Below are 26,455 nucleotides of genomic sequence, written 5' to 3'. Positions count from 1 at the left end.
TTCTAAATCAATAAGGAATATATGCTTTAATGAATATAACCTTTCTTTCTCTTTGATACTCTTTGACAAGAGTGATACATTTTCTGTTTAGTACAACTATCTATAATATAGTTTCAACGATGGCTATATTGCTAACTTTGCTTAGATTCAAAACATCAAAAGTTAAGATTTACTTCTCCTGAAAAAAATGGTATTGCTGATAAGATACTGATCCCACTGGAGTCCTTCGAATTTGCTTTCCAGGAGTGAGACCAGACTGAACAACAAATTCCTGACCCAGGGCCACACATGCTTAATGTTCAGAATGGGATACTGATATCCATGTTTAACTTTCAAAATATGTATCTACCTAGTTGCGTGTGGGGTGGAGAGAGGGTTGCAGCAGCTCACAAGCTGTTTTGTTTCTTGCTGAAACTAATTTCTGAAGAATAATAATAGACTTCTGCAAAGAATGGCTGAGAAGACTCCCTTCAAAATCTCAACTTCCTAAATACTTTTGTACTTAATTAAAAACTGGATTAAAAACTAATAAATCTGAAAATGGGTTATATTTGTTGATTAAACTGCAGTTAATATGTTCTTAAAAAGACTATTCCAGAAAAGTTCCAGTTTCTCATAAACCTCGGTTTTAATTGGCAGTGGCAGTTAAAAGACAGCATGAAAAGTGAAATACTTGCCAAAAATATTTTATATATTTACAACCTCTAAGGAAAAATATCTTTTTTTTGCTACATCTCATATAAACAGAGATTTTTTTTTTTTTTTCCCAAATTTCTTTCACTACACTTGTATGATAAACATTAAATCTGGATTAAAGCTCTTTGTAAAAAATATTTATCCAAAAATATTTTTTTAAAAACTAATAATATAAGCTGTGGTAGAAAAATATAAAAATAAAGAGATACAATGTACTGGTATAAATTTGCTCCAGACCAAGGCACGGTATTACTGTAAAACTTTTAAAGCCCTAGAAAATAAGGTTTATAAATGAAAACAAAGAAATACCTGCAACTGTCTTGGGGGGCCAAATGCCTCTGTAAGCATAAGCTTAGAGAAGAGACTGATTAACAAACAGTATTTCCTACATAGAAATGAGAACTTTATCTAATTTTTTTTAATGTTTCCTTTTTATTTTTAGTAAGGTGAATCTAAAATCCTTTTGGTTTTGCCAGTTAGGAGACCACATCCTGTGCTTATTCTCAGTAATGTCAAAGACTTCAACTGTTCATTTTGCAGGCAGTGAATTTATTTTTCAAATTCATATATTGAAGAAGATTCAAAAAATCAAATTAATTTTGATTCCTGTGGTGCTTGTATGGCTTCAGTTCCAGAACAGGATTTCTAGGCACTATTTTTGCTTTGTGTGTTTTTTGGGTTTTTTTTTGTTGTTTTTGTTTTTTTTTTAATATGAATTCTGTGTTTGGTTAATAACAGCAACAATTCTTTTTTTTATGGCCTGGTCTTGTTCATTTTTCTCATTTACTCTTTGGTGACCTTTGCTTTTTCCCTACTTTTGTCAGTGTTTAAGAGGCACACAGTAAATTACAGCATAAGATCCAGTGCATCTGGGCAAGAAAAACAACCTTGGCCAGAACAACCTGCTGTCCTGAGTTACGTAAACACCTGAAATTTGATGGGTCCATTCCTACAATGAAGTGGGAAGCTTAGATAACTGAGTAAGTAAAGGGTGAGTCTACTGGAGCATAAACTGTACAGTTTCTGGCTTCTATTAGGAGGGTAATCTCCAGTAGGCAACGCCAAGCCAAGCCCCACAATGCGTTAATTTTCCCTTAGCGCACCCCAGTGCAAGTCTTCACTTGCCAGAGCCTTCCGGCTTCCAGCAATTAAGTTTCTATTGCAAGGAGTCCCTGCCCAGGCAGAAGTTATTTCATTAACCCTATCAAACTGCTATTTCTGGCAGGGAAAAGGCAGCCACTAAGAGCATAGACAAAACTTCCAGTGCTAGACTTTTTTCTCTATTCCTCTTAACTGCTATTTCTTAGATCACTTCAATGCACTATCTTGGTTCTCTCATGCTAGCTTGCATGGCAAGAGAACGCAGTTCCATGCAGTGAAGCAGAGAATGATATTCCTACACTCTCACTGTCTTCAACAGCAGACACAGCAGCCAGATGATCTCTATGCTGTAGGTAGGTGTGTGCTCCAGACTCTGTTTTAGGACAAGACTAAGGCTCTTGCCCTGCTGCTTCCTTGTCCTGCTTCCAGAGGGAATGGGGACTGTGAACTGCAAAGAAGCTGCAGTAGTTCTCCCTATCCTTTTCCACAATTATAATGTCTGCTGGACATTACATGAAGCATTATCTGTACTGCAGTATATTATACATATATATACATACCGGTGCAAAGACAGAAAGGGCTGGAAAGCACATTTGCTGTAAAAAGCATTTGAAACCCTGATACATGCAAACAGAAGAACACAGAAACGGAGACAATACATTACATAATGCAGAAAGATCAATATGCGCTAAAGTTATACCTACTGCTGTCTTGATAGTTCAGAATTACAAGCTATTGGATATACACTTACCACCTAGAAGAACAGTGAACTGACTTAAGACAGATACTATCTTAAAAGCTATAGAAATACTAATCTCTTTGTCTTGTAAGTAAATTAAATTTTAAATAGCAATATAAGTAAGAAACAAGCCATACCTTGCATCTAGAGAAAGCTGAACAAGGTCAGAATTATGCCATACCAATATGTGGTAATTTTCATTTTGTAATTTTAGAATAATATATTTCAAGGTGACAAAGCAAACCTGATTTCCCAGGGTGCATGACAATGGATTAATTTACATAGGATTAATTTTCAGTTATGTCATTCTTACCCTCATATGTATATGCACACATCTGAACACATAACAGTTTTATTGTCTTGAAATCATACTTCCTATTTGGCATGTAAACTAAAATTGTCAACAGTTTTGATAACCATTTTTCCGCACAGCTGTGATAATAAACAATTATCTCAATCCAGAGAAACACGAATGCGTATTTTTAATATGTGTAATTTTTATAATCACTACTCTTTTTGCACAGCTAATATACGTTTCCTTGTGTCACATTCCAAACTTTGGTCTTTTTTTTCCTGTTATGCTCTTAGTCCTGACTCTTCTATCCCCATTTTACTGTATCTTTATTTATCAGTACAGGTTTTGGTGGCATTTGCTGAATCATGCTGATTTAATCTGAATCTAAAGGTAGCAATGTCTTAGTCATAAGACACTATATATACTCCTGGTATTAAAAGATATGACAACAATCTCAGTCTGCGTAAGAACTAAACACAGTTCCCATGACTGAAATACTGGAAAGCAAAATTCTGCATTCTCTTGGATCATTAGCTGATTTCTCTTGGAAGTTTCTTTTCAGATTCAGAGACTAACTCCAGCATATATAAAGATTTTTAGGTCTTGTAATTCAGCTATGATAGATACATCATATGTAAGAATTCAGAGTAGAGGAATCTATACAAATAACAGGTGAAATTCTGGCCCAAACCCAGAAAAAAAGTGCAAAACTTGCACTAAGTTCATAAAGCCACAATTTCAGAATTCCAGTCTCCCAAATCAAATTGAACTCTTCCAGGATACTATTATCAACTGTTAAATGTATGAGTCTCTTTCCCTGTGCATATATAAAAACACACATGAGAAATATATGTGTTTTGTTTGTTTTTTTTTAAAATGTCTACTACTAAGTGTATGTGTACATAGATTATAAAATGTTGTTGTTCTGAATAATGATAGCTGTGGATGACTTTTTATTGACTGATCCATGTAGGACCACAAATCTTTCCTAACTTCTTTCTCTTATGCTTTTTTTAATACAAAAAAATAAGCAAACAGCAGGTATCTTGATACTTTCTGATACCCTCCTTCATATACAAAGTTAGTTCATCAAGCTATTAGCTGCAGTCTAGCAGTTTTCCTTCTCTAGTGATCAGCTGTCCTGTGGCATCTTCTTCCACTATCCAATGCAATCATAGCAAAATAAAGTTCTGCATCTGAGATGTGCCCTCCACATGCTAGTTCCTTCAACAGAGGCACAGTTTAGCCTACCAAAACCAAAAGGGCAACTCTGAGAAGCGTGCAGCGCCCGTGCTGGTCCAGGCAGTAAGAGCAGACCCTACTACCCAGGTAAAGCCTCTGTGACATAACAGACCCTACAGGTTCCTTGGGCGTTTCTGCCTGTTAATCCTCCTGCCAGTAGCTTTTGGGATCCCCTTCAAGAAGCAGGGCGTGCAGGTGGTTTTTCAGAGCCTACAAAATAAGGTCAGATGAAATTCTGATGTTCAGTGTCTGCAGTTATTCAGAATATTTAGTTCATACATCCTGAATGCACTGTTCAGTTAAGTGCGGTAATTAACCCCTGCAATTCAGCACTGCCATCTCTTAGTGATGAGAGATAAGCAAGGCAGTCCTCCCCCAAAATAATGAACGTTTGATTTTGATATGTCTTTTATATATTTATTTATAAAATTAGTTTTATTTGCCATTTGGGGATTTTTTTGGTACCTGTATGGTGCCTTTGATCCCTGTTATCAAGATTTTTCTCCACATTCACCAAAATCAGAAATTTTGAGGAAAAATGTTGAGAATCTGTTATAATTAATGATCCCAGAAAATGAATTTTAAAGAAAAATACAAAATCCTAATCCAAGAGAAGCATGACAGTTGACAGAAGTGAAAGAAATTTTGTATGTGAAGAAAATATATTTGCATATATTAATGTACATAGTATTATATGCTGATCATAAACATTCAAACCTCTTTTTAGTTACATGTGGTAAGCACTAAGTACAGCAACAGCTTCCCACTTTTAGTTCAACAGTTTCTCTAGTCAAAAAGAACAAGATTAATGCTCATGATTAACATTCTGAATTCTCAAATCAATTGAAAGAACAGCATCAGTATAGTAAATAGTTCAACTTCAGTAACAGGCAGGGGGTAAAAAAGCTTTTGCATTCTTTCCCTGTGCTGCCGTCACAGGACAAGTCACTAGTTTAGCTGAAGTAGCCATTTCACAAACATACAACTAAAATACTCTGTGTGTGCACATATATATTCTTGTCTCTCAGCGTTTGTTCTATTGACTAATAAAGCATACAAGTTGTGATGAAATTACTTTGAAAGTGGCTTTGGAAAAAAAAAAAGAAGTCTCCCCCAAAAGTACTGCTAAATAAATTACAATTACATATGCAAGCAGGCTGATTACATTTCGCTGCAAAACTCAAGGACAAATTACACTGAAGATGGCTTTTTAAACTTGCAACTACAAGTCTGCCCCCAGGCTGACCCAAGAGTCCTTTCATTTCAGCACAAAGCCATTACTTTGCCATTAAGTGCCAACCATTCCAAAACTAAAATCATGTGCAATTACAATTACATGCTCATTTAGATGCGCAATTGCTCATTTTTACACGTTGTCGTGGTTTAACCCCAGCCAGCAACTAAACACCACGCAGCTGCTTGCTCACTGCTCCCCACCCAGTGGGATGGGGGACAGAATCAGGGAAAAAAAAGTAAAACTTGTGGGTTAAGATAAAGACAGTTTAATAGGACAGAAAGGAAGAAAATAACAATGATAATTACAAAAATAAAATGACAATAATAATAATAAAAGAATTGGAATATACAAAACAAGGGGTGCACAATGCAATTGCTCACCACCTGCTGACTGATGTCCAGTTAGTTCCCAAGCAGCGACCTGCCCCCCCCAGCCAACTCCCCCCAGTTTATATACTGGACATGATGTCACATGGTATGGATTATTTCTCGGGCCAGTTTGGGTCATCTGTCCCGGCTGTGTCCCCTCCCATCTTCTTGTGCCCCTCCAGTCTTCTTGCTGGCTGGGCATGAGAGGCTGAAAAATCCTTGACTGGGTATAAACACTACTTAGCAACAACTGAAAACATCAGTGTGTTATCAACATTCTTCTCATACTAAATCCAAAACATAACACTATACCAGCTACCAGAAAGAAAATTAACTCTATCCCAGCCAGAACCAGGACACATGTGCAATATTGATAGTCTTTCATAAATGTTTTATGCTTTCCTGAACTGTATCTAGTAAAGGGAGTAAACGTGACTGTGTGGCTTTCTGCAATCTACAGCCTTTAGGAGCACAAGCAATATGTTAAAAAAAAAGGGAATAATCTCTCTGATTAGTTCACCAAGTAGAAAAAGCCAGTTGGTTTGGGGGTCAGCTTTTTCTACATATATGTGTTTTGTTCACATGGCAATAAAACCTTTAATATTTATATTTTGATATACATATAATAAATGTCTCTTGTCTAGACCTGTCATTGGCTCTTTAAATTAATTATTGTATATATCAGGTATTTGAGAGAACACTAGATTATCATCATGTAATGTAAGAACATAAACAAAACCAAATGAAGTAGAAATTTCCAGTAGGGTAACTACCAGCACCAGGCACACTGTGAGACAATTGATAAAGTGGAAAAAACATTAGCTTATATTTTCATTTCCCACGATCATAAGCAGGATTCTCTCTAGGCACAGGCAAAGTTGCTTAAGACAGCAGGTTGCTGGGATCTGCGAAATGGCTGCAGTCCAGTGCTCCCTCTGCCTACACCAGACTGCTGGAAGGCTGGCCTCGTTGCTACTGCTGGTATTGCCAACTCATGGGCAGCAGTGTGTGAGGTGATAACTATTCCTGCTGGGACAGTCGGCACCTCAAAAAACAGCCATTACCAGCTCTAATATTCCCATCTTCCCAGCAGGCCCTCGAGCAACAAGCTTTCAAAATACCTGGCACACTCCATTTCTTTCCTCTTGCCCTATTTCTGCTCCTGCCCCTTCTCCTTCCCTATATATTAAAAGCAGCAGCCCAGTCTACAGCCCCTATGAAATACACAAGTGGGGTTTTTTACTGTTTAATTCATCCTTAGCATATTTAAATTTGCACAAATACCAGAAGGATATGTAATTTTACATCACTGTACACAATACCATTTTGATAGGTCAACCACAAAAAGAGTTGTGCAAATCTGGTTCGCAGCACCTGACGTGCTTCTTTCAAAAACCACAACAGCGCCCATGAAAAACCATACCTTTATCTTGGTTGCCCCATTGACTTTCTTGTCAGTAACTGTTCTGGAGTAGCAGCAGACATTTAATATTTATGTGCACTTACATATTAATAATTGATAATTAGTTCTAATTTAGCTAAGGGAAATGGTTGACATGAATAGGGGAGTAACTGTTTTACATGATAATCTTATGAGACTAGATGATGGGTCAGAAGGAATATGATATGTCTGAGTATAAACTAATTCACTTGAGAGAAGTTACTTCAAACCAGACTTTAAGTGGCAGCAAGTGGGTTAGTGAGTATGCAGCTGTACTGCATCAGTGTCTGCAAAAAGAACGTGATGGTGCACCATGCACGAACAGTTCAGGAAACTAACTGAAAGATGATGTGTTACATGAGAAGACTATGGGAGCATGACATCTATATATTAGCCTCTATTTCAGGAACAGTATTCAACTCTCCATACCTGACTCGAAGAAAAACAAAATTCAGAGATTGCAGCAAAGAAGAACCAAGATGCTTGGTGGAACAAAAACATCTTTATATATAATAAACCAGGACTGTAAATCTTAACATTGGATAGTAATAATTAAATACCTATTATTTAAGTACTTGCTATTTATCTAAGTTACATACTTGATGTCACCTACCTGTTCTGAACCTCTGGAGTCAGAGTTAGTAGGTGCTATGAAATACTAAAAAAAGAACAAAAAGTTTAACAAAAAAGTTAAGGTCTTTTCATTAACATTGTGTACTGACGTAATTTAAGTAAGGTGACTACCCAGAATCTAGCAAATTAACATCAGGGAATTTTAGTGTGCCCCTTTGGGAGTTAGCAGGGCATATCCATTGTTATTGTTGGTCACACGTTACAAGCAAAAATATATTTTGATTTCCAAAACATGCAGGATGTCATCACTTACATAAATGAAAAGCTGGTGGCCATTCTCTGGTCCCTCATCCCCGTGTAACTGGTTGGTGCAACCGGACAGGCTGGCAACGGCCGTTCCCTGATTCACAAACCACACCTGACAGCCTTCCCAGGCCTGTGGATCTTCCTTTTCTTTCTGGACGAGTCTAGTTGTGGAGGCCTCACAGTTGTGTTCAAAAGTCACTTATTTTCTCCTAAGGCCCTGCCGAAACGTGACTACGCCCTGTGGGACGGAGCAGTAGTTCTAAGGACTACGAACGACACCCCCTCCGCTTCCAGTCTCTCTCAGTCCCGACAGAAGAGGGAGCTGGCGGCAGCACCAAATCTTGCCTTTCCTGCTCCTCGGCGGGGGGCCGACAAAAGCCGCCGCCCCTCACGAGGCACCCTCAAGCCTGCGCCCCCTCCCTAAAACGCAACAGGTAGCGGGAAGAAGCCACGGCAGCCCCGCTAAGGGACGCCGGAGGCCGCCGCTAGGCCTACGGCCGCCACCCGCCGGCGGCGCGACCGTTCAACGGCCGCCGGCGCCCGACCCCGCCCAGCACGCGGCTGTGGCGAAGCCGCCGCGCGAAGGCCGGCCCCGCCCGCCGCTGAGGGAGAGCGGCGCCTCGCAGCCTCTTCGGGGCCGTGGGGCAGAGGCGCGGCCTGCGGCTGAGGACGCTGCCCGGGGAGGCGGTTAGAGGTGGGCTGCGGGCTGCGGCAGCCCCTGGGATCCCTCGGCCCCAAGGAGGGCGGGAGGGGCTGGCGAGCGGCGAGGTGAGCGGCCGGGGAGGGCCGCGCGGCAGGGAGGCGGCTGCTGTCCGGCTGGCTGGCTGGCGGAGAGCCCTTTCGTTTTCCCGTGGGATGTGGTAGGCGTTCGGGGGGCTCCCAGGGAAACAGTGGTGTGCCCCTTTGGGCCAGGGGAGATGGTCAGTTTCTGGTCACTCGTGGGCCTGCTGGGCTCGGGGGATTTTTCACAGAAGTTGTGTTGATTCTCTTTCACGTGTTCAGGAAGGAGTCTTCCAAAGAACATTTCTGGTGGGCCCTTGTAAGCTGTGTGCTGTGAATATCCAGCTTGTTGAGGTGCTCAAAAAAAAAAAAAAAAAAGGTCATACAGAAATCCTGATGGGCCTGTTTGCTCCTGCAGAAGGCTCCCTTTCTAGTGGGCAGGACGCCAGTTGGAGGAACTCCTGAGAAGCAATATGCTCTTTGTGAGGGGGAAGTCTTGGGGTGCAGGAGGTGCCCCTGCAGCAATAGTCTCTCATGGAAGCAGTTTATTTCTTGGCTATTAAAACTAATCTCTCTCCACTTTTCTTGATGCTAGTCAGGTAGAACGCTGTATTAATCCAGAAGGTGGGCTAGATAACTTGTTGAGATCTTTTCTAGCCTCCTTCCTGCTTAAAGGAGGAAATAGAGCTGTTATAACACTGTACTTGATGTCACCTCTGCCCAAATGCCCCCCTCTTGCTCATACTCTTTTCTGTTTTGCTTGCTTTGGGCGTATGTGGTTTCTTAGACATCCTCCTCATGGAAATGGGGGGGGGAGTGGAGGGCAGAGGGGCAGAATATATTGTTTTGCTGTCATCACAAGTCATCTTATTTTCATCATCAGGGGAATGCCTTAAAAAATACAGGTGTGCTACATTCTAGAAGGTACCCAGCTGCTTAACTGTTTTTCCTATTTTTAAAAAGTGTGCATATCATTTGCAGTCAGGGTATGGGAGAAGACTTGCTTTTTTTATCTTCTGATGCAAATACTATTACCGCATTGCTTTATGCAGAAATTTAGTATCTAGTATAAATATGAATTAAACAAGCATTCCCAATATGGATAAAATGAAATATATCTTCCACATCAGTAGTCTCAGTTCATTCATCTGCAGGAATTGTTATTGTTGCTTTTGATTACAGCTTTCAAGTCTTTCTTTTTAAGATGAGAAGATGGGAAAACCAGGGAATCAAACCAGAACTTTTTTCCTAGCTTTAGCTCAACAGCAACCATTTAACAGTTGGTTTCTAGACCTGAATGGGTTCAAACTGGCTATGTTGGAAAACTCTTACTTGAATGTATTAAAAGTTCAGTGTTCAAGTTTGAAAGAAAGTTGTTTCTGCTATTCTTTTTGTCTAAAAGAAGATGAAGTTCCTTCAAATCATGAAATCTCCCAGTTGACAAATGAGATGGGGGTGGTAAGGAGAAGAATTACGATATAGATATTACAAATTAAGGTTTTACGACTGATGGTTTGCTTATAGTGGGGGATTTGTCAGCCCAGCATCACCTTAGCAGTTTTTTGTGCTTCTATAGCAGGTAAACTGAGTGGGAAGATGCAAAACTCTATTAATTTAACTAAAGTAGATATTAAGAAACAATTATGCAATTTTATGTAGAGAGAGAGATATATAAAAGGAACTCCTGTGCAGCCAGTAGACTGTAAAGGGTACACTGATGTTAATTAATTAAAACCCCACTGAATTAAATTGTTAGAAAATACCTTCATTTCCATCACGTGTCTCCATCTTCTTTCTCCAAGTGTACAGACATACGTACAGGAAAAAAAATCTTTTTGAGAAGCAGCTAGGGTAGCTCAATTGGAAGGAGAAATGAGAGAGATGTCTGATTCTGTCTTTATGCAAATTTTATCCGGCATATTCACTCATCTAAGAAAATTTCTGTGTTAGGCCTTTCTTCTTTTTCCTGCCCAGATACTAAAATACAGTGTATCCTCTTGTCAAATGCAACTAACCAGTGGTAGATAGACTGTTCTTCTTACTTAACATCCATATGTGAAACTGAATGCTCTGTATTGACTTCTGCTGCTTTTTTAAAGTGTGATGCTTCAAAATGTTAAAGGAAACTAAAAAGTTTATTGGTAAATCCCTTCAGCCAGCACGACCTGTGCATCATCTGTCTTCTAAACAAGGTGAGTAGCATGGCTAAGATAGTTCACTTTGCCAAAGCTTCAGTTGCTTTTAAGGAAATAACGACTTGTAAGATGACTTGGATTTTAATTACTTTGTTCAAACTACAGTGCTGTATAAATATCTTCCTCTGTGTTGATCTTACTACATCATCTCTGTGAGAAAATCTGAATTTAAACTGCATTAGGTTTATGCAGAACTCTCTTTGGTGGTGTTCTTCTCTACCAAGATGGTAGCTTGGCATCTGAAATTCTGGCTTCAGAAAGCTGGATCAGGATTCTCTATTAAATTTGGATTTCTTGGGTTAGTTGACTCTTGCTATTGAAAACATAAAATACACATAATCTAAGGAATAGATTATTCTTTAGGTTTTATTGCAATTACAATATACTGCACTGTACTATTCTTATCTAGCCTTCATACAAGTTTAAAACAAACAAGCAAGCCTAAGAAAAAAATCATGCAGTATTTATGTCAGGTGTGTATATTTTGGTTTTGTTTTTAAATCTCTGTATGCCTTCTAGATATTGCAGTATTACAGCTCTTATTATTGTTACATTAGAAATTTTTGGTGGCCAGAGAAACAGTGACAGTTGTGCTAATGCGGACAGAAGTGAAGTGACATGATAAATTCTTACTTTGTTTAAAATTCATTGAAGAAATGGAACAATGGTCCTGTGGTGATTTAGAGCTTTTAAGTTGTGAATAAATGTCTGTATAATCTCTTTGCAGTTGGATTTCAGTGATATTCTTGTAGCAAGCATCACGAAATAAAAATGTGGAGTCTATTTAATATACATTTTCTTAATATTTTCTCTTATCTTCACTGGCATCAGCCAGTGCATTAAACTTTCAGGATGAATTACCCAGCAACATTGAAGTATGTTTGCAGAGTAAGGTTGACTGGGTGAGTATTGAGTAAATAGTAGATGACGAAGTTGATGGAGTCTGTTCTGGAGTGCTATAAATTGAAGGTCAGCTGATCCCTTATGTTACCAAATAAAAAGTAAACTCTATTTCCAGCTAGGAGTGTCCTTGAATCTCTATGGTATAAACCAGCAGTGTTAGAAGTGTTAAAAAGAAGTATGAGTTTCAGGAATGCCTTTGCCTGATGTTTGCATGCACTAGTAGCTGAAAAATACATCTTCTGAGTTACTTATTTAAGAGTCTTATGAAAGTCTGTGTGGCATTTCTTTAGTCTTCATTGAATTTAAGACAGCTATTTTAAACTTAAAGTACACATACTCAGTTTTTGCTTATTACGTGTAAAGAGTAACGTTAGACATAATTTTGTTTTGTTTTGTTAGCACGTGCACAAATTCATTTGAGGCAGCAAACGTCACAAAACTGGATAATTAAACAGTTCCAGTGCATTCAGTAGTTCTGTTTCATTGGCTTTGCTGCACTGGGCAATAAATGGGCCTTAGCATTCAAAAAAAACCAAGACACACTCTAATGCTTTATTGCCAGAAATACTTGTTTTTAGACATGGTACAATGTGTCCTTCAAACTTGAAATTGGTTGTAGCTGTTTGCTGCAAAATGAAGTTTGTAGTGTTCAACTGAAATGCTTAATGTTTCATGATTTGAATGTTCTTTAAAGTATATTGAAAGTTTTAAAATTTGTTGTTGTTAGGCCAAGTGTCTGCCTTCATTTTTTATTTTAGAAGAGGTCTAATAATCCTGTAGTCCTTCCTTTATTGTATGAAGCTTCTGGAAGCTGCCTTTGACGTTAAAAAAGGAAAAAAAAAAAAGTCAAGGTGTTGGCAGCCTATCCTTGATCACACATAGGGACATTAACAGTTAATGCTTGTCTCTTGATCAATATGTATTGAGGAGAACAAACTATTACCTTTTAGAATAGGCTTGTGGTCAGCGGTGTTGTAATACTCAGTTTCATTTGGCTACATGTAGATATGTGCTGCATTTCTTTGATGTTAGTATAGCTGCGTTATTTCTTTTTTAAACTTTTTCTTTGGCATAGGATATTGAAAAAGTTTTTAATGCTTTGGACTGTCAGCTGTTGCATGGGTACCTCCAAATACCACCTGATTAGTACCCTGTGAATCCCTACTTGATGGGCAGCATTGGCCTGAAGGCTGGCATAGCAACTTCACAGAATAGTCTTCTATGTAGGAACATTCAGTATCTAGTTCTGAAGATATCTGGACCTGAATCTGATGATACAGAGTTGTGTATTACCAGTCTTTAATGAATCTTGCTGAACATTCTCTGTGCTTCAAAAAGTGTCAGGGATTATATGAGAAAGCTGTACGTTGTTGTCCATTTGCTCTTTGGCTCTGGATATGGTGAAATAATATCCCCATTCCTAGAATAATATATATGTGTGTTTCAGAACTTGTATATGTACTTCAAGAACTTGTTCTTCAAAATTGCAATTGTATTTCAGGTACTTTAAATCTTACTGCCTTTTTGGCAAGACAGTAGTAGTGCTCTGTATCTACAATCATAACACTTTAATTATCCTCATCGCCTTTCCTTCTTCCTCCAATATATTTCATTTTACAGAAGATAAATCAGCACAACACTAAACACACTGTGAGGTGAAAACCAAGAACAACTGTTGACATAACACTTAGTATTGCTAAAGGAAATCAACTTGTTACAACTTTTTTTACCAGTCATAGACTTATGTAGAGACCATCTATTGGAGAGAAATTGCTATAGGTTAGGATAGAGGAAATGCAAGTTAGTTTTTTGAAAGTATGATGAATGGTGAAGATTTGAAAAAGTAAAGCAGATTGTATTTGCCACTAACTTATAAATAGATTTTAAAAAATAAGAGGTGTTAGAAACAGAAAAATCCCCAACTCTGACAAACCAGGTTCTTAAAGCTGTGAAAGAACTGAAGAAGAATCTGGCGACTGAGTTCTCCAAACTGCTTTACTCTGGGATATTTAGTATGCGCACTTAAAGCTGCTTAGACTTCTGCCAGGAAAAGAGAATCATCATTATGGCACATCACAAGTACTGTTCAATGCTAGATTCAGCTCTGAGTATAAAGAACCATGAATTGCAGAATTAAAACTGCTATCTGAGGAACTTCTAGTTATCTTTTAGTCTTAAGCCTTAGAGGAAGTGGAGAAGAGCTACTGTTAATAATGAGCACAGTGATAGTCCTTGTATCTAAGATGTTAGCCTTGATTCTAGGGAATTTCCACCAAACTGGTGTTCAGAGTGAAAGTGCCTGAATACTCACTGTGCCCTAACTGGCTAATTTAAAGCAAAGAATAATTTTTATTACTTCATGGTATGCAAAGAATTTTCAGAAGATCTGAAGAGTGTTGAGTCCACTACCTCAGATCTACTTGAAGTAGCGAGAGTTGAAAAGTCTCTATCAGTCAGTATCAGTTTTAATTTACTGCTTCTTCACTACCATTTAAAAGTTATGTTTAGCTTCAGAAATACATGCCCTGCTCTAGGGATATTCTTTATAGATGGATTCCGTTCTTTGTAGATGAATTTCAGATAGGAACATGTATAAGACTATTGTTGTGAGTGGTGATACTCAAATCAAATGCTAAGTTTTGGACTGAAAACCAAACATAATAGAACTCCTCATTATAAAGCAGTTGACAGGATGATGTGATGGGAAATGGTGCAAGAAAAAATATAAAAATATTGTGGTGACATTGTGTGGCACATTGCTGTAAATTTTGCTTTATCATGCATGTCTTTTTTCTTGTGGATTTGAGAATGTGTTAAATCCTTGTTTGTACTTAGAAAGAGCCTTTGTATAGCTAAGATTTGCAAAGACTAGTTGAACATCACAGAGCAGTTAGAATTTGCTGGGTGGTTCTCTTGTTAATTTCATTCTCTGAAATCTGTAGATTTTTCATATTTTTTTCCCCAGAAGTTTTAGAAAAATCCGGAAAAGATAACTAAATTTCAACCACAGAAAATGGAAGTGCGAGCAGGGTGGATAATATACTAGAAATATTTTGCAATTTCACAATTTGTAGTTTTGGTACACAATGAAAGCTGGTGGTGCAGTTATGGTACAAAGTGTTAACTGCTGTCTCTGTCCAGAAAGTAGGATCTCTTTCACTTTTGACAAATGCTTCCCAAAATTTCAGTTCTGCCTGCCCCCCCCCCCCCCCCCAAAAAAAAAAATCTGTCTCAGAATGAGATTGAAACTCCTCAGCCAAACCTGTGGAGCCTTTTGGGAACCAGGACAAACTGTTGAGGGTAAACTGCTTTCCAAACCACTCACTTCAAGGTTTTGGCATCTGGAAGGAACTCAGTGTTATACTGTAGATGTTGAGTCTTGATGCTTATGAAACCTTTTGCAAAGTGAGAGAATCCAAGTCTCTCTTTTGGTCTTAAGGAAAGTACTTCCTGCTTTTATTATTCCCCAGTGTAGCAGCTTCTGGCTGTGTTCTGGGTGAGATAAGAGAAAAGGAGGAGATAATTGTGTTCTTTTTAAAAACTAGCAATAGCACTGTAAAATTCTGTCTAAAAGATTGCTGTCTCAAATGTGCTTACCTATGCTGCTTTGTCAGTCATTGAACTATTCCTTTATTGTATGTTATCAAGAGTAACAAACATCATACAGGTTCAAATTAAGCTTCTCGGGCATTTTACATTACCAGTATTCCTATTTACAATTTTCTGCAGTTTCTTTGCAGGACCTTCATCCTTCAAGTCAGAGATGCATCAACTGTTATAAATAGATACAGTTCTGACTACAGTGTAATTTGTGCAAGACTGTTTCTTTTCAGACTGTTATTATACTGAAAAGAAGATGGTGATTCAATTGCAAGGAGTAGAAAAAATGAACAGAATCCAGTTTTCTTCATGCAGAGGAAGTATTAATTGTCCAAAATCTTGGTGACTGGTGAAAGCAAAATTGATTACTGAAACTGTACTACAACTGTTATTTTTAACTAAGAAACTTAGAAACATACATCCTTGTTCTAATATGCTTAAAGGAAACAAGCTCCATAACTTAATTTTGTGAAATATATCAAAAAAATTTTAACTCTTTCCTCCCTATTGTAGTTATCTGAAATGACTGAAGTGAAGATCTTAACTCAAACTATGATGTCCTGTCAACCAAAACAGCATGAATCAGAAGCAAAAAAAGGTAAAATATTGCATGGAGATCTGTGTCAGAGTTGTATTTTCTAGATGGAAGACAGTTAAACTTTGAAGAGATGTGGGCTGTGTATCATTTTTTCTGATTAGCCAGTGCTTTGAGAGTTCGGCTTCCTTCCATGACACAATTTGAGAACAATATGAAGCATTTCTGTTTTTCACATACCACTCTAGAGAAAGCGTTAAAACTTGGCCATAACTAAGGTGGGAAACCTCCACTGGTGGACTTGCTTGCATATATAAGGTTTTACCTGTCTCTCTTTTTTTATTTTTTCTTTTCTCTTTTTTTTTTTTTAAAAAAAAGCCAAAACAAAACCAAGAAAAAACAAACTCCAAACATAAAAAAGCTTCTTCACACAAAATCGTGGTTTTGTGTAAATGGCTTCTGTGTGTGGAAGTACAGATGTGAGTTACATCCTTTAGCCTGTTGCAGGGGTCAGCCACGGCATACAGACTATTGCATGCAACCAATTTAAGAACTTAGTAGTTTGGCTTCCTTTTCTACTCTTACTACAGTGCTTCTGAAATACTAATTTTCTGATGGTTAGAAATCACTTAATTTCTTCTATGATTAGTCTTGGACAGTTTGTTCTTGTGTCAACACTGTCCTTAATGTTTGCTCCTTATGCTTTTCTTTCTGTACTGCCTGTCACTCAGTACTCATAAAGCATAATAGTGTTTTTGTCATGGTTTGGTAGTTTAAACAAGCCAAACTGTTACTCTTTTTTTTCATTAATGGATAATGTCGGGTTCCAAATGTATTTTCACAGTCCTCTGCACTGCTTCCTGCCTAATTCTTCATTCTTAAACACATCACAGGAACTGTGACGGTAATACAGGTTAGATCATTGGTTCATTGAGACAATTTTTTCTGTTAATGTCTTCCTGTAATCAGGCATCTCATATCTCCATCTGTAATCTCCAAGCCTGAAGTAATATCAGAAGACTTGGTTTGTTCTGTTGCTAGTAGTACTCAAGAATTGAAAGAATTCTGTTAAGTTCTATTAAGCCTTTCCTATTTTTCCTCTGTATGAGGTTAGCATCACCCAGGTTCTTGAGCAGTAATTCTACACTCTTGTGTGTTACTGACTTGAAAATAAGTCTTCCATGTATCCCCTTTCAGGTTCAGGTTTGTTTCTTCTGTTCTTGATCTTGGTAAGTAGAATAATGTTCTGTGCCTTGGATCTGGTCTGGTGTCAGGCTTGTCAAGTTCTGTCTGTTGGTGGTGGCTTTCAGATCCTTTCATTGATTCTGCTTGTGGTGTGTAGAGAGTATTGTGTTCTACAAGATCTTAAATTGCTTCTCATCAGATCCTGGTCTCTTATATAAGCCATCACTTTGGATCTTTTTTTAGAGGTTAATTGCTCTGTGATGCCTTCCTGAGTCTACTCCACATTTGTCCATAATGCCAAATTTTTTCCAACACTTCATTTTCAAAGGGCTTTTGTTGGCTGATTGTTGTAATCCTTTCCTTCAGAGTAACACAACTTTAGAGGTCCTGTTGTTCAGGTACTACCTACAAATAAGTCTCTCCCCCCACCCCCCTTCTATTGCACTGTGAAATTTCCTTATTTCCAGCTGTACCTTCAGTTCTAGATAATTTCCATTTGATACCTGTTAGGTGGTAGTATGCCTTCAATTATCTGTCTCTACGGTTATTAAGTGCTTTTTATGGCTATCTCAGTCAATTCCTTGCTTTCTCTTAGAATCATAGAATAGTTTGGGTTGGAAGGGACCTTTAAAACTAGTCCAACCCCCCTGCAATGAACAGGGACATCTTCAACTAGACCAGATCACTCAAAGCCCCATCCAACCTGACCTTGATTGTTTCCAGGGATTGGGGCATCTACCACTTCTCCGGGCAACCTGTTCCTGTGCTTTACCACCCACATTGTAAAAAATTTCTTCCTTATATATAGTTTGAATCTACCTTCTTGTAGTTTAAAACCATTACCCCTTGTCCTGTTGCAACAGACCCTACTAAAATGTCTGTCCCCGTCTTTCTTATAAATCCCCTTTAAGTATTGAAAGGTTGCAATAAGGTCTTGCAGAGCCTTCTCTTCTTCAGGCTGAACAACCCCAACTCTCTCAGCCTTTCCTTGTAAGAGAGGTGTTCCATCCCTCTGATCATTTCTGTGGCCCTCCTCTGGACCTGCTCCAACAGGTCCATGTCTTTCCTGTATTGAGGGCTCCAGAGCTGGATGCAGTACTCCAGGTGAGGTCTCATGAGAGTGGAGTAGAGGGGCAGAATCACCTCCCTTGACCTGCTGGCCACGCTTCTTTTGATGCAGCCCAGGATACAGCTGGCTTTCTGGGCTGCAAGCGCACATTGCTGGGTCGTGTCCAGCATTTCATCCACCAGTACTCCCAAGTCCTTCTCTGCAGGGGTGCTCTTAGTCCCTTCATCCCCCAGCCAGTACTGATACCAGGGGTTGCCCTGATCCAGGTGGAGGACCTGGCACTTGGCCTTGTTGAACATGATGAGGTTCACATGGGCTCACTTCCAGGTCTCTCTGGATGGTGTCTGGGCCCCTCTGGATGTCATCCTGTCCCTCAGGCGTGTCAACCGTACCACTCAGCTTGGTGTCATCTGCAAACTTGCTGAGGGTGCACTTGATCCGACTGTCTTAAACAGTACTGGTCCCAATACAGACCCCTGAGGGACACTGCTTGTCACTGATCTCCATCTGAACATTGAACCATTGACCACTACTCTCTGGATGTGACCATCCAGCCAATTCCTCATCCACCAAACAGTCTTACAGGAGGCCCATTATTCCTAAAGGAATAAACTTCTTTGTCACCGAGGATCAGAGATAAAGTTTGTCCCTTCTTTGCCTAATTCCTTTTCTCTTGTTTCTGCTCTTGTTTAAGAATGTCAGCTTAAAATACGGACATGGGTAGACGTATTATATCTGAGGCTATGCTAGAGTAGAGATATTGGTACAAACTTGAGTGATAACATGCACGTTCTAAGCAAAGCCCCTGACTCTTGTTGATTCAGTGTAAAACCGTCAAAACTGTTTCACTGGTATTGATCCATTTGCCAGTTTAAATGCAGAAGATCTCATAATTACTTTTAGCTGTTGAAAGACATCAACTTAATAGGACCAAGAAAAGAGACACTCCGTTTTTTTTTTATCTGTGGCATAGAAATGTGTGCCACTTTGTGTGAGTTATAAACAGATTTTCTTAGGGTTTCAAGACCAGTTTGTGGTGTTTCTGTTAATTAGGACAAGATATAGGGAGTCTGTAGTATAAGGTTGGATTCACCTTTTTTTTGTTCTTTTGTGTTAAAACAACAAACCCTTATTAGCTTGGAATAGTCTTCCATATTTACTAAGTCAATTTGATAAGAGTTAAGGTGAAATGCTCTGTAATTTACTACAAATTATCCTGATGCAAGGTCAGACTTAAATTACTGCTGGTTTGAATATTGATTTTTCTATTCCATATGCAGCATTTCCACCCTTCTATAAGAAACCAAACCAGTTCTCTGAATTCCCAACCTTAATGCCTTAAACAACAATGTTGAACTTAGTGATTTTGTGTATTCACAGAAAGGATCAAATACAGCAGAGATTTCCTTCTGAAACTTTCCAGTGTTTCCCTCTCTCAGAAGAAGCCAGAGTTTCTTCCTGATCATCCAATTGTTCTTGAAAAGCCAGTAAGTGCATTTTTCGTATTAAGTGAAGCTATAAAAACAGTCATGGAGGGTTTGACAACCCATTTGATAGGGAACATTTTTCTTCAGACTACCCTGCCAAATTGATAAAACCTTCAAAAGACAGATTGTGCAGTTTAGCTCTGTTACTTTTATACATAACTTCCTCAGTCAATATTTGGCATCTTACTATGGCAAGTACCATACAAAGGAAAAGGGTTTTTTCTTTGTTTTCAGGCAAAAGATAAGGTATGTTTCCAAATGTAAAGTCAGTATGAAATCATATTAAAGCTTTCTATTATGAAATCACAGTGCATAGCTTTGGTATTCTATGTGAATTCCATATCTGTCTTTTCAAAATAAAAGAGAACAATCTTGATAAATTTCTGGCTTTATGAAAGTCTGATTCCAGTGTTTAAGTTGTCCATACCGTCAGTGTCCACTACAAAACTGTTAATGAGCTTAATGCAGTTTGTGTTATCATCAGCTCTGGTCTGTGTTGTTGAGGAGAAATGAATGATGAATGTGAAGGACGTCCAGGAGTGCCACCTTAACCTCTGAGATGAAATAATCCTCAAACACTTTGTATGCTAAGAGAAAAAAATCTAGTTGTTGGCATTCCACACACCAAGTGTGGGAAAACGGTCTTGGGTATGAACGTTATAATACCAAATCAGGCTACATACTAGACTGCTATTGAGGCCATTGGGGTGTAGTTCTTCTAGAAATAGTATTTCTGTTCTGGAGAAGTATGTCTAGATGACTACTGTGTTGGCTACAATTCAGGGCAGTTTTAAACTTCTTAAATTTCTGTTCTTTGGAAAAGCAAAGTTAAACTAACATATGACAGTAATCAGCCTTCCCTGGTCTTACTGTTTTATTCGTCCTCAAGATGAAAGCTTTACTTGTTTGAAAACCTGCCTGCAGATAGGGAAGTTTCAGCTCTTGAATTTCCTAACTTCTTTTCCCTCCTCTTCTGTTGCTCAGGTTTCTAAGGGAGGCAAATTTTGATAATATATACCCTTTCACATGGTTATGTTCATAGGTAAAGGAGGACCCCCTCAGAAATGGAATCAGTGAACGAGTGAACTCTAAAATTGCTCATGACATGGCTAAATTGCAAATAATTTGGGTAGAGGGAAAGAAGGATAGTAAAAACTGGTGCAAGCCAAGATGGGTTGCATGTGTTTTAAGAGATTGTTTTGGGCTGGAGGATTTATGTCTGTAAGATGATGTCATAAGTGTATCCAGTTATATACAGTCTCATCTTTAGAAATAAGAGTGTCTCACTCTTTGTGAGTCCTGCTCTTAAAGTCTTTCCTCTGCTTTGTGTTAGTCATATATATGTAAGCCCCCACCTGCATATGCTAGTTTATCATACAGATAAAAAAGCAGTGAGTTTTCTGATTCTATTCAGCTGCAGAAGGGGATGGGTAAATTACAGACTTTTATTAGTCAGGATGTTGGGTTAGAATAACAAAGTGTATCACTTAATTATCAGTATTGGTGTCTTAAGCACAAAGTATGGATGGTTGAATAGGAAGCTAAAGGAAAAAAATCCTGTTCTCATTAAAAGAAAGCAAAAGCTGGTGATTTGCTTTGTGATCTTGGAGACAGTGTTGAGAAGGGTATTGCAAGTATACTGGTCTCATTAGTATATAAAGGTGATATTATTAGCTTGCCAGTCCTACTTCAGAAGTTAGTTCCCCATTATAAGCATGGAACTTGATTAGTGATAGTCTGTATTTTTTTTTCTGCATTGACTAGAATGAATGTTTTGCTGTTAATATAAGATAAAACTGTCTGTTGTTGTATTCTACTGTTGAATTTTAGTGTAGACTTTGAATTTTTAGTAGTTTGGGAGTTTGTTTGGAGGCATATTAACATGAATTAAACATGTAAGTTCTTTGGATGTGGACTGTGTTAAGATGTATTTTGCATGTCTGTATGGATATACCAGCTTGTTTTTCACTAAGCAGTTTCCTTGTTGGCAAAGAAAAGCTAAAAATTACCATTGTTTCCAAGAACATTGTAAGATCTCAGTTAAAAGATATGAACCTTGTTAGAAATCCCATTGCCATATACTGAAATAAAAATTTTATTTGTGAGACACATGAACTGTACCTAGCTAGTCAGTTTCTATAAAAAGATTGCAGCACTTGGAGATGTTAAGTTTTTCTGTATAGGAATTCAAATATAAGAATCTGTAAATAGAATAGAAGTTGAATGTTACCCAGGAGTGCCTTAGACTTGACTTGGCCTGTCAACTAATAGATCTTACTTTCAGGTCTCATATATTGGTATGAAAAGATACATGTTGCATTTCAAGAATGAGGAGTGATAAAACACATTTCAAAATTAGAAGAAAAAAAACCCAATAACTACAAACATTTTACGGGACAAAGACCTGCATTATTTCCTCTTCTGAGTTAGCTGCATCTCTTGGAAGACATTGCTAGTGAGATTTTCATGAAATACAGAACTGATTAGTCAACATGGAAACAGGCGAGGCCTCTGTCTGTTCAGAATGTGGAGCTGGGTGTATAGCTCCTCTTAAAACAGTGACACTGAGTAAGCAATTTTTCTTTCCAGGAGAGGGTTTATCTCAAATGAGAATAGCCCAAGCCCAATATCCCATGAAAGAATTGAGCCTGTTACGGATTTTTCTTAATACTACTTATAATATGTAGACTGGAGGAAAAACATTTAATAATTCTTGACCATGTAATCTGAGAAGGCATGTAGAATCAAAGGAAAAGTGAAAATAAATTCAGAACAAATTTATCCAGAAAAAGCAGTGATTTCAGGCTCCTTCTGGTGCTGTATGGTGACATCAGTCTGTCATGTTAAATTGCCTGCTTTGTGTGACACCTTGCTTATTGAGACTGGGTGTCAGGGTTTGAGCATTCTGCACTGAAGTAGAGAACAGGTTGATTAATAGTGGAAAGCCTATAGGACAAGTACAAACAGTTTTAGTTTTGATGCAAACAGTGTTTTCCAGGTGCTGTTTCTTTCTAATCTGTTTAGTGATGAGACAGAATTATAATCTACAGCCTTGGTTTGGGTTTGGGTTGTTGTTTTTTTTTTTCTTGTTTTTCTTTCCTAAGCATGTTTTTGGTAGCTTTTAATGAATTTTCCCAGAATCATTTAGTTTGGAAGGGACCTCCTGAGATCACCTAGTCCAGCTCCTCTGCTCAAGCGGCGTCAGCTAGATCAGGTTGCCCAGGATCACGTCCAGTCAGGTTTTGAATATGTTCGCAGGCAGAGACTTCACAACCTCTCTGTGGAGAGATTGCACAACCTGTTGCAGTGCTTGGTCACCCACACAGTGAAAAAAAAAATAATTGTTTGGGGAGGCTGTGAAAGCTGTGTCTCTTTCATCAGATCTTACTGATGTTCCCATTAGTTGAAAAAAAAAAAAAAATCTTCCTCATAGCCTTTGTGGTTTCTAGAAGAGTGGGAGAGATACAGACTAATTTTAAGGACATCCTGTAGCAGAGCTGACATGATAGTGAGAAATTAACGTTGCTGTTCCCAAGATCTGTAAGGTAAGCTGAGGTGGATTTCTGTGCAGTTTTGCTTGTGGCATCCTGATAACAAGTCACCTAAAGACAGTACTCTTTTCATAGAGCAGTACCAGAAATGATAGTAGAATGTTTGTATCCTGATGATATCATTATTCAGGACTTGTTTTCAGTGGAGTGTGCAAAACCACTTAATTTACTTACACTGAACAGTAAGTGGTATTCAGTTGTTCCATTATCCATCCTCTTTCCTCTGCACTTCAGTTTCCTTCATGCAGCAGATTTCATGGTTACATGGGAAAATTCCAGTGTGTTGACTGATCCCATGTCACCCATTTTTCTGCACAGAAACCAGAGGGATTAATGAGATGCATGTGTAAATTAAATGAATGATGCTTAAAAGGGGCAGAAGGAGGCCTCCAAATAAATTTCTAATGATGAACAGTCAATCCTATAACATGTCAACGAGCTTGTATTTAGGAGCAGGTGGTTGTCAACAGTTTGCCACTGAATTGAGTATTCAGGTGGTTCTTTACCATCTTAAGACTTCCCAAGTTCTGAATTTTTGAAGTTATTGCTGAAGTATATGCCCATCTATGACTGAAAGCTGTATTTCCAGGTGGAGAAAGCTCCCTAGAGTGGCAGGTACAAGGGAGATGCTGCTCTTATGGTTAGTGGGCTATAGGTTGCATTTGTCCCGAAAGACAGTGGGATTTTTTGAGATGTAGGGATCAGGGCTACCTATACATAGCTCAGCATTTGAAACCAAACTGATGTTACTGTGTTGACAAAGTCTTCCAAGAAGATTTCAGATTAAGTCTCTTTGATTAATGAAAGTAGAACTGTTTGCATTAAAAAAAATATCAAGTTGTTAAATGATGGAGTAGAAAAGGGTTATAAGCAGACCCATGAAAACTTTGTTTAAATGACCTCTTGTAACTGAAGTAATTTGAGGGTTTGTTTGTCTTGCAGGAAAAGAGCAACCCTTCTATTGACATATGCAAGAAGTGACAGGTTGTTTGGAAGATGAGAAATCCATCAGTGAAGGAGCAATGTATGATGTAGATCTTAAAGATTTTTGAAGGTACTCGGGTGCCTACAGATGAAAGTAGGACCCTATGAAACTAATGGAAATGCCTGTTTCTTCCTGAATGCTTTAATTTTTAAATGCCTGAATGCTTTAAAAGTCAAAACTTTATTTGTAATGCCTGACATGGTAATACAATTACAGTGAAAATAAATAATTTTACATTTTGCTGTGACAGAATTTGTCTGTGTTATATAGCCATATAGTTTGTCTGACCATAAGTTCTAAACCAATACTTGACTGGGACTTTTTGCTTGCTCCCATCTCCCTTCCTTAGCAGTAATAACGGAACAACAAATATGGCTGTGTCAAATCTCAGATCCTTAGGATATGTAGTCCTCTAGCTTAACTTTTTCTTTTTCTTCCCCGCCTCCCCCCCCCCCCACTTGCCTTGCTTTCTTCCTTAATTTGAAAACTCTGTCTTGACACAAGAGATTCCTTAACATTTTGTGGATACATACCTTCTTTCATGGTATGAAGTCTCTTGTTAATAACCATTTCACTAAAATGAGACATCTTCTCTCATCATGGATCAGAACAAAAGAACTGCCTATGCATTGCATTCCTTGAAGTTCTTTGTAAATAATTGTCCAGTGTTTTTGACTTTGAAAAGTGGAAGTAATGGGCAAAATTGGGGAGCAAGACAGATTTTAATCACATCTTATATGGGTAAATACCAATGCATAGTTAATTCTTAAATTAGTATACTGTAGTATTTAATAGTAAAGTGGAAAGCAGTAGTTTGAGTATTTCCTGAAAGCATCCTTCAGTTGACAAGCATCAATAGTAGTTATTTTGTATGAATATAATTACCTTCAAAACCTGTATTAAGACCTACAATAACATCGTTTGGGCACTGAAAGCAATATTTTAACCTCTGTCACAAATGATAATGGAAGCTAAATGAGAATGTGTTGAACGGTAATTGCAATAGTTGAGAAAACTTTCAAGTTGCATTTAATAAGAGACTAGATTTCTTTCCCTGAACTATGTAAATAAAATTGCTTGCATTCAGTTTCTTTTACATTTAGCAGCAGTTAGTCAATTAAAATAAGCTTGCAAGTATACTCTTATTTGTATGTTGTTTACAAGTAACGTTACAAAGAACTGTAATCTTTGGTTGGTTCGTTGGTTTTTAATCACTGGGAGTTTTTTAGAGGGAGTCCTATGGATCTTTTTCCCCAGTGTGTGTTGAAGGCAATTTCTGTGTGTAGCTCTCAAAACTTTTTAAGTGAAACTTCTCAAACTTGTTCTTGTGTAGGATTCATTAAAGTGTTTGTTTACTAGTAAATATACAAAGGAGAATAACTGTTAGAAGGACATATGGCCTACTAGAACCCTCCCCCCCTTTCGCTCCCCAGCATCTGATTGACATGAAGTTCTAAAGCAGTTATTTTAAGAATAATTTTAATATAGTTTTTCCAGTGAAAAGGAAAAATGTCAGAAACCTCAGTGTAGTGTGTCAGTTTTCACTTAAGGATTTACCCTGCCGCAGTGTCGACATGTCACTGTATTTCCTTTGTTGGTAGATCAGGAGTGACAAAAGAAAACATGGTGTACACTAGACTGACATCTTGGCATAGGAAAAAAGGCAGCCAGATCTTCAGGAGTATAGGTAGTTTTATTTTGCTAAAGACAAGAAACCTTTAAACTTTCACTGATACATAATTTGTGAGTATAATAGGGTTATTTGGGTGCCTTTTTAAGAATGGACATATCTCTAGTTGGATCATGTCAGTATGGGAAAGCTTTGGACTTCAGTATTAAAAGCATTGCCTTTTGCTGAGTTACCGTAAGAAGATTTAAAGGTGAAATTTGTCTCTAACGTGGGCATCTAAATTTAGGTGTGTGGGTATCCCTTTCTGACGTCCACATTTGTGTAGAGAAACTAGGCTCCATTGACTCTATTGGCAAAGGGTTTGATTCAGTTGCCTAATGGTAGGTATCTGGTGTGATCTGAGACATGTAGACTATCTGAAGCAGCTGCCTGGGGCTGGCATAAATGACACACAACCTATAGGTAACTCATGTCCTTCTCAGCTGGGGGCTGAAGACCAGTTGGGATACCCTAGAGCATCTTGCATGTACTAACTAGATGCCTTTGTTTAGGCAACTAGTTTGCCTCAGAACTCCATTGATACAATAGGAGCTAAGG

At 38.2% G+C, this 26,455-nt stretch overlaps 1 protein-coding gene across 3 annotated transcripts in view; it reads left to right on the top strand.

The window, feature by feature from the left end:
* The window catches only part of PIP4P2 (phosphatidylinositol-4,5-bisphosphate 4-phosphatase 2), a 57,597-nt gene extending 32,952 nt beyond the window's left edge, over nucleotides 1–24,645 (top strand). The window contains exons 5-7 of one of the 3 annotated variants that reach the window (XM_075023576.1): nucleotides 15,930–16,014; nucleotides 19,586–19,692; nucleotides 24,186–24,645. In XM_075023576.1, the coding sequence (XP_074879677.1) occupies nucleotides 15,930–16,014; nucleotides 19,586–19,692; nucleotides 24,186–24,224 (231 nt within the window). In that variant the 3' untranslated portion in view covers nucleotides 24,225–24,645. The remainder of the gene's footprint in view (nucleotides 1–15,929; nucleotides 16,015–19,585; nucleotides 19,693–24,185) is intronic. The other 2 variants (XM_075023574.1, XM_075023573.1) reach the window with 2 other exon arrangements.
* Nucleotides 24,646–26,455: the final 1,810 nt, after the last annotated feature.

The sequence above is a fragment of the Buteo buteo genome, chromosome 3 (assembly GCF_964188355.1).
Source record: "Buteo buteo chromosome 3, bButBut1.hap1.1, whole genome shotgun sequence".
In the NCBI taxonomy this organism is placed as follows: Eukaryota; Metazoa; Chordata; class Aves; order Accipitriformes; family Accipitridae; genus Buteo; species Buteo buteo.
The sequence above is the reverse complement of the archived record's forward strand: the minus strand, read 5'-3'. Positions and strand labels throughout refer to the sequence as shown.